The 8,274-nt window shown below is 38.4% G+C and overlaps 1 protein-coding gene across 1 annotated transcript; it reads right to left on the bottom strand.

Annotated features, from left to right (window-relative positions):
- Positions 1–841: 841 nt before the first annotated feature.
- Positions 842–7,315, bottom strand: LOC104127660 (cytochrome P450 7A1). The gene is made up of 6 exons (XM_009640351.2): positions 7,236–7,315; positions 5,661–5,901; positions 4,386–4,999; positions 2,904–3,034; positions 1,784–1,959; positions 842–1,141 (listed from the first exon to the last, which is right to left on the bottom strand). The coding sequence occupies exons 1-6, from the start codon at positions 7,313–7,315 to the stop codon at positions 842–844; spliced, it is 1,542 nt and encodes a 513-aa protein (XP_009638646.1).
- Positions 7,316–8,274: the final 959 nt, after the last annotated feature.

The following is an 8,274-nucleotide window of genomic DNA, read 5'->3' as shown; positions in this document are numbered from 1 at the left end:
CCAATGGAGGCTTATGGAAATACGGTGGTCAGAAAATGGTGCAAAATCCAGCCAAAACCACTGCTGAATATATGGTGGCTATTTATTTATCTCCATATTGGCATTTGAGCTGGCTAGTTTAAAGCTGGCTTAGGTGGCTTTGGTGTAAATCTTTGAGAATGTTAGGACATTAAAATGACAAACAGTCTAGAGATGCATTTGGTTCAGCCAAAATCATTTATTTTAATACAGTTACAACTTTCTGAAAATAAGTATATTGCAATGAATATAATACAAGTTTTGTAGTTTCACTAGAACGTGAACATTTTTGTAGATTTTTTTTTTCTAGTTTTTCATAAAACCATAGAGGTACTTCCCCAGGATGCTCTCCCCTTCCCACCATGAATCTGCCTTTATACAACAAAATTTTTATTTCACCTGTGGGGAGAACCACCACCCCCAACATTTCAATTATAAAAAAGAATGAGTTTTAATTGTTCAATTTTGACAATGATTTTGAATGAGCTGATGAAATTCTAACTCTGGGAAAGTATTTACTCACAGGGAAAAAAAAAGAACTACTGTACATGCACTGTTCAGAATCTTAACTTGCATTTCAGAATGGTTGGTAAAAGGGGAAATATTTGTATCAACACAGTGCATTAAACCCACTGCATGCTGGTACCATAATGGTATACGTTATACATTTTCCATTAAACTGATGAATTAGCATCTTCACATAGACTTTCCCCCAAGACTTGCAATGTTTCATTTGCATATATACATAAAATGTATATAAAGTTTATGTTATATAGTGTATTTATATAGTACATAGTTTATATGTATAATATAAAATACGTATTCATAGACATTTCAGTCTATACCTGAAATCAATGTCATTGGCTGGTTGCAAAACACCCAGTCCTGCACGGGATTGATCTAAAGAAGGACATTGCACATTATTGTCCACAAGCTCTATCTCAAAATATGAAAACATCAAAGCCAAAAATTGTTTAATTTCATGGACAGCAAATAACCTGCCAGGGCATTTTGCTATGCCTGTCCCAAATGGCATATAGTAATACTTTAACTTGCGACCGTTGCGGTAGAAGTCAGTCTTTTCTTCTCCATTCGCATTGAGAAAGCGGTCATATTTGAATGTCTGTAATAAAAACCACACAAGAGTCACTTGACATTTGAATATCTCCAAAGACTAGATAAGAGACAAAATGTCTTTTCTTAAGACACAAAATGCGGGCTGGGAAAGAAGAGCCTCTAGCAGTAAGCATTGTACAGTAGTGCCAGGCCCCATGGTGCTGTTTGGGAGAGGGTAACCCCTGAGAAGCTCTGGTATGCGGGACATGATCACAGGTTCTTTGCGGGTAACTCTCCTTTTCTTTTCTGACCTCTTAACAGAAGGATTATAACCCACACCTTTGTTCGTGCAGCAGAACTGGAAGATTTCTCATTCTGTGCCTTTGGGAAAATACTATCCTTGTCCTTGTCCTCCCTCAACGACTCCCCCACCCCCAGTGTTGATCTTTCCTCACTGAGGAGGGCGGTCAGTAGAAGGCTCTCTTGGGCTGGAAGCACACTTTTTGATTACACTAAAACGTTTTGCAGATAGTGCTTGCACTGACTTTACTCTTTTTCTTGCCTAGCATTACGTCTCCAGGTGTAAGAACAGTCGGTCTGGAGTACAACAGAAAACCACCGGGGGGGGGACCCCTGATCAATGCTCCATTTAAAGGCATGTTAGCTTCTGCTAGAGCTCAGAGTTTAATGCACTTTGATAAATACTTACCATGGGATCAGCATAGATTTCTGGGTCAAAATGCAACAGTTGAGGATAAATAGCTACAATATCATCACTGCGAATGTTGTAAAAATCATTCTCCAAGTGCAAAGTGAAATCCTCCTTGGCAACTCGGAAAGTCATGGATGCACTCGATAGCCTCATTGCCTCCTTGATGATGCTGTCTGTAGGGAGAGGAAAAGGAACAATTACCGTGGAAATAGTATGTGTGTGTCCTTGCGGGAGGTCATGCATTTTGAACTGTTTCAAACCCAATATAAACCCCTGCATTTATTAGAAGAAATATTTAAACAATAACTTTCTAAATGCCCAAGAAAGTACCTTTCTCATTTCTTTTTAGCATTATTATCCCTTCTGCAGATAACACCAAGAACATAATCTGCTTTCCCCTAGAAAAATATTTATAGTTGATGCAACAGAATATTTGAAAGTGAGACACATTCTCACTCTGAGATAAAGAACAAACCAGTCAAAACTGGAAACATAACAAAAAAAGAAACAGTACGGTGATCAGGATTTTCTGAAACTTTTAAGAGGTGGTGTAAAAACCAGTACTCAGAAAAAGTAACTTGGGTTTTTTTGTTTCAGTGTAAGCTGATTATATTTTTCTTAAAAAAAGCAACAGTAGTTAAAGGATGACATTTTCAAAACTCTCTGTAACTTGGACACTTGAAAAATATGCCTGTAATTTGAAAAATATTAGGAAGAAGTAGAAGTAACAGTATTAGAAGATACTGCTTCACATCCTAAGAATTGGGATATAAAATTTGGGATCACCCTTTTATTCGATCTGAAGTCATTACTAAAGAAAATATTGTCCTGAATTATCTATGGGTCTCAAATACTATGTTATGTAGCTGTGTAGCAGTATTGAGACATGCCATTACCCATGAACACGTGCTATTCATGTGAATTTTGATACTCTCAGTAGCACCTGGGACATTGGGAAGATCGATTGTGTTGGCTTTTGCTAAGGAATGCAAGGTTTTTGTTCTAGTGTTTGCTGACTAGTTCCATAGTCACCCCTTGGCAAGCATTTATATGGTAACAAAGAGAAGACCGAAAGTTGTGGGGTGATTTGTGGTACTCCTGCATAAAATAATCATACCTAGTACTGGCATCTTATCCAGCTGTTTTCGGTTCAAGGAAATACGTTTGCCATCTAAGCTGACCTTCTCTCCAGCACTTTCCAAAATACTTTGCACTTCTTTGGTAGCAGCTTTCATTGCTTCTGGACTCCTAAGATCAAAAGAGCAGAAGTATAACATAATTTTACATTTAAGAGTGCTTTAGAAAGGGCTTTTGCCATTAACTTTCTTCCTGACTAAAATTTAGTTTGTTAGCTGACAAGTACAACCTTCTAAAATTAAAATGTTGCAGCAAAATGCTGCGATTACACTTTTTCATGTCTTGGTGAAGGTATGATAGATTCAAAAAAAGGAAAAGAATGCCAAATATTTGATTCGGTCTCCAATGACAAGTGGGACAGAACTGATGTGTATAACCCAGGTATAAAACAGTAATGTCAGGAAAAAGCAGTGCCAAGAATAAGAAATAAACCAATCAGTTGTAGATTAGGAAATAGCCCCACTGCGAGTAGAAAGTTTAGGAACAGGATCATAGATCAGTTTTACAACATCACTTATCCTGGCTGATGTCCTATTATGTGGCAATATTCTGTCTAGATAAAAAGAATCTTCCTAATACTAAAAGTCCACATAGTATCCTTCACTGTCTAGACTTTCTCACAGACACAGAATATATGAGCTCTGATGAGATTCATATAGATAATAATACAGGATGCAATAGTGTCTTGATGAAGGTACAATCAATCAGGGTGTTAAAAGACTCCAAGGCCAGAAGACCTAAAGCAAATGCATTCTTGGAATGAAAAGTACTAAAGAACCTCAGATGTTAGCATTGGCAGGTAGATATGAGGGTGCAAACCACTGGCTAGACAAAAACATCAGCAATTTAGATACATACTTAAGAGTTAGTCATGCTGAGGGACATGATAGTCCAGAGAGGCCCACTCTAAAACAGACATTTAATAGTATTATCGGAACTGTGCATTCCTCTCATGAGTAACAAGCTTAGCACCTGTAGTCTACTGCAACCTCAGTAGGATCTATCAATGTATAAATTATTTCCTATTAAGTAAAAACAATTTCTATTACGTGAAAACAATAATGAAGTTAAAGCTCATTTTGCCTGCTCCAGTGAGATGGTCTAAAAATGTCTGATTATATTGGGAGCCTTCAATACAATTAGTCTGGCTTCCACCAGCACTTTTACTGTCCTGTCATATAGATTTACTCCAAAGCTTTCTTGACAATGAGTAGCACTGCCGTGGAGTGGGGTTTTTTTGGAAAAACTTATACAGAATTGCTCTGTGGCACCACTACTTGGTCTCAGATGAGTGAAGGGTTTTTCTGTGGAAGTCCAGAACAAAATGTCACTTCTGTTGTAATCATAAGCTTTTTGACACTGATGAGGTATCAAGCAGTGGCATTTGCCTGTATTAATGAACCGGTTTCTGAAAGATAACAAACATTTTCCTTGTTTGGAAAGAAGCAGCACTGCAACTTACTTAAGAAGATAGAACAAGGTCCAAAACGTGGCAGGAATGGTGTTGGCTTGTGAGGCCCAGAGCACGGCCACGTGGGTCTTCGCTTTTTCCATGTCATCGAAGGTTGACAGTGTGTCATTCAGGAACATGCGGAGGGTGACAAGCTCAGAGAGGTTGTCCCTCTTCAGGAGGTTCTTGTGGAGGAGTGCCTCTCCCAGCTTCTCACGTGCGCTGTGGGCACTCTTGAAGAGGTGGATAGGCAGCCCTGCCACGAGAGCTGGAAAGATCCTGTCAAATTCCTTGAAGTTTTCGAGAGCATTTAGGATATGAGCTCTCTCAGTTTCCTGCTTTGATGATAGATTTTTGTCGTGATTTGAATTAAGTTCTTTACCAAAAAGTGTTAAAAAGCCAGCCTCAAACATCACCTGGCAACAGAACGTATAAAGTCCTTCCGTCACCCAGGCATGAGACTGAACTTTAGATGTTCTTGACTGCAGCATGACGTATTGTAGGTTTTCCATCATTGCTTCAATGAGGGCATCTAGGGCATTACCTTGAAGGGTTCTAATGAAAGTCTGATGAAAATTTTCAGTGGTGTTTCCCTCTGCTGGGTCAATGCTACCATGCCCAAAAGCCTGTCACAAAATAAATTGTATGCATGATAAATAATGCCTGCCACAACCTTGATGATAAAGTCTAGCAGAAATTAAAGCCAAAGCATAACTCCATGGCTTACTAGAGGGAAGCATAATAAGGGCTATTAATATTAGAACGGATACTTTCTCAGTGAACCATAGCAGTTAAGTAGGCAAATGAAAATAGATTCGAATAGATGCTTACAAATAAATGGACATGGTTACCTAGACCTTTGTTCAACTCCTATTGACATCGACAGGACACTTTTTGCTTACTGCAGTAAGAGTTGGACAGAGCTCATACTGTGTTGCATCATTTTTTTTAAGGCATTAGGACCAAATCTTCCACAGTGGTGAGCACCTCCTGAAGAAGGTTTCAGCAAGCTATATTATCATCTTGCAGATGGTGCTAATTGTATTTCTACTTCAGCTATTTGGGATACTACGTGACTAAATAACAATCCAAATCAGTGCAAATTTCCTTTCTGTTAAGGGAAGGGAAAAAAAGACCCCAACATTTGAAACCAATAGAAGTGCAGAAATGTGAACCCAATGATATTTCAAAGGCACAGTTATGCTATAGGCATTATTCACAGGGTACATCTACCCCACCAGCAGATACTTTGCATGTTAGATATTAAAACCATTTTTAAAGTGGTACCTTGGCAGAAGTAGCGAAATGGAACTTTTTCCAGTCCAAGTATTTTCCCTGGCGTATCAATGCATGGTATGAAAAAGGGTCAGTGAGGAAATGAATGTATTTCCCTGCTACTCGGCAAGTGAAAATGTGGCCATGCTTCTTCTGCTTTTCTCTGAGGAATTCAAGGGGGTTGGCACCGAACTCCAAGGCACAGCCCAGGTATGGCAGGAACCCATTTTCAAGTGGTGGCTCACCTTGTCGCCTACAAAACACAATCAAAAGCTGAATTTAGAAGTATGTATAAAGATCTCTCCTCCAGGACTACCAGGTAAGTAAAATGATGATGCTAGGCTTTTTGTGATGTGAAAAAATGTAAAAAAAAACCCCAACTGAATAGTATATTGACAAATAATTTTCTCCCCTTTAATGAGTAAGCCTATTGTGAGGTCTATGGCATACAAGAAAGAATAACTTTAACAGCCTGTATTATAATAAACATAGCAAAACACAGTTTGATAATGTCATTTTTCTTTTCCCTAGATCAGGAGTATATTTTTCACTTGTTTAAATACAACATTGTTGCCACTAGCTAACATGCACAGTTATGTAGTTGTGTCATAAATGAATAATCCATGCCACTAATATTGTCTGATACATTTGGGGGCAACGGTATTCACGATTCAATCTGAATACCACAGGGAATAGCCACCTGAGTGTAGAAAGGTTGTTAGTATTGGCATATCCCATTTGGACCAGATCCCGCTGAAAACAGTAGGAATTTTGCCACGATCTTCAGTAAGCACAAGAGTCTTTCAGGCATAGTGTCATTAAGCACATGCTTTAAGTTAAGCATGTGCTTGAAGTGAAGCATATGCTTAAATGATATTTTCAATTCTCAGCCAGAAAACTATTTTCCTGTGTAAGGACACCATAGCTGCTAAAATAACTTTCAGATAATACTTTAGCTTTTCTAGTAAATTCCTGATGGTTATTATCTGAAGTTAACTATTTTCACCTTTTTTATTAAACTTTTTTAAAGTAAAACAAGAAAATTACTGCTGAAAAATACAAAATTACAATAGGTAAGTAAATTACTTGCTCCTTATATAAACATGCCAGTAGAACAAATGCTTTTAAGGAATAAGTATTTGACATAATAAGGTACATAAATATTATCTGTATTAAACTGTGTAACTAGATATGATAGACTGATAATATGAAAATGTTTGTAAGTAGGCATTAAACTATAATTAGATATAAGTAGCTATTAGCTGTGATTACAATGCAGGTGAAACTATAGCCTGGTACTTTAGGAAATCAGAACACGCATATTCATATTTTAATTACCTCATTTATGCATATATTTGTATCCACAGCTATGTCTAGGCATTACCTCACTGTTATTAAAAAGCCTGTATACAAAAAATTCTGCTGTAAAATAAATCTCTCAAGACTAAACTACAGTGTTGTCCATATTATCCTACATCTGTCCATCTGATAGTCTTAAGGTTGCACTTCTTTTAGTTTGGTACACAGTATATTTGACAGAAATAAAGGCTACGTACATTGAGATGCATTTACAAATAGATTCCTTACCTCCTCCTCCTCCCTAGAAGAAACCATAACCCACAACAGAGTATTAGCACTGTTCCCCAGATCCATGATGCTATGAACATTTCTGGTAATGGCCAGAAATTTCCAAGTGGAAAATTGGTAACTACCAGTATGGCAGGAGAGGTGACTGAGAATGATACAGAAGACCAGTCACAATTTATATACAGTAGGTGCACCACTGTATCTAATGGCATTCAGTCAACCTAGCAAGCTATTGATTAACCATTTCTGGAGAGAGCCTGTTTTGTCTGTGTTCTGACATCTTTCTGCAGAGATCGTCGCTGGATTGATGTAGACAGTTGCAGACATGGCCTTGAGCTGATGCCACGTATCAGTAGCAGTTCCAAAGTAATCAAACAGCTGTAATAGTTGATAATTTGAAGGTCTGTCAGGTGTGTTTTGCTCTATCCTGCAGATTTACCAATTACAGTTTATAGTTCAAGTTTAGCAATATATGAAATGTCTACTGATAGGTGTCCAGAGGATTCAGACTGGGCTAAATGGTGGCTGTAGTTCATGTCGTCCTTTGGCTGCCAGCCTGCTCTTCCCTTCTCTTCTCCTTCTTGGGGGACTGCCCTGGCTCTGGTGTGCCATGGTGAGAGGTAATGGGGAGGGTTCGGCTGCAGGTAAAGGGATGGCTGCAGTGATGGACTTACTCTTTCTAACATTTCTCTGGTAGAAAGGGGAAAATGGGCTTTCTACAATGCAGTGTGTCAGAGAGGAAAGCAGGATTAGACAACCAGACTGTTTTTTCCTTTGGTGTCCTTGGATCACCTTTTACTCTCCTATTTGCCTTTGCCTCAAGATGTACAGCACCAATTCAGTCAACTTGGCAGCCTTGGAATATGGTCTCTGGTCCTGTTTCAGGAAAACTCTGAAAAATGTATTGAATTGTCAGCACCCAGAGGACGAAGCCTCTTTTTTTTTCTCTAATTCAGTGCTTAAATATATCCCTATGTGCCCATTTTCTCCTGTCATCCACATTGAGTTCTGCCATCTCCTGCCCATACATTGCTAAGTC

The sequence above is a fragment of the Egretta garzetta genome, unplaced genomic scaffold, assembly GCF_000687185.1.
Source record: "Egretta garzetta isolate BGI_Z169 unplaced genomic scaffold, ASM68718v1 scaffold340, whole genome shotgun sequence".
Taxonomy (NCBI): Eukaryota; Metazoa; Chordata; class Aves; order Pelecaniformes; family Ardeidae; genus Egretta; species Egretta garzetta.
This window is presented reverse-complemented; position numbering and strand designations above follow the sequence as displayed.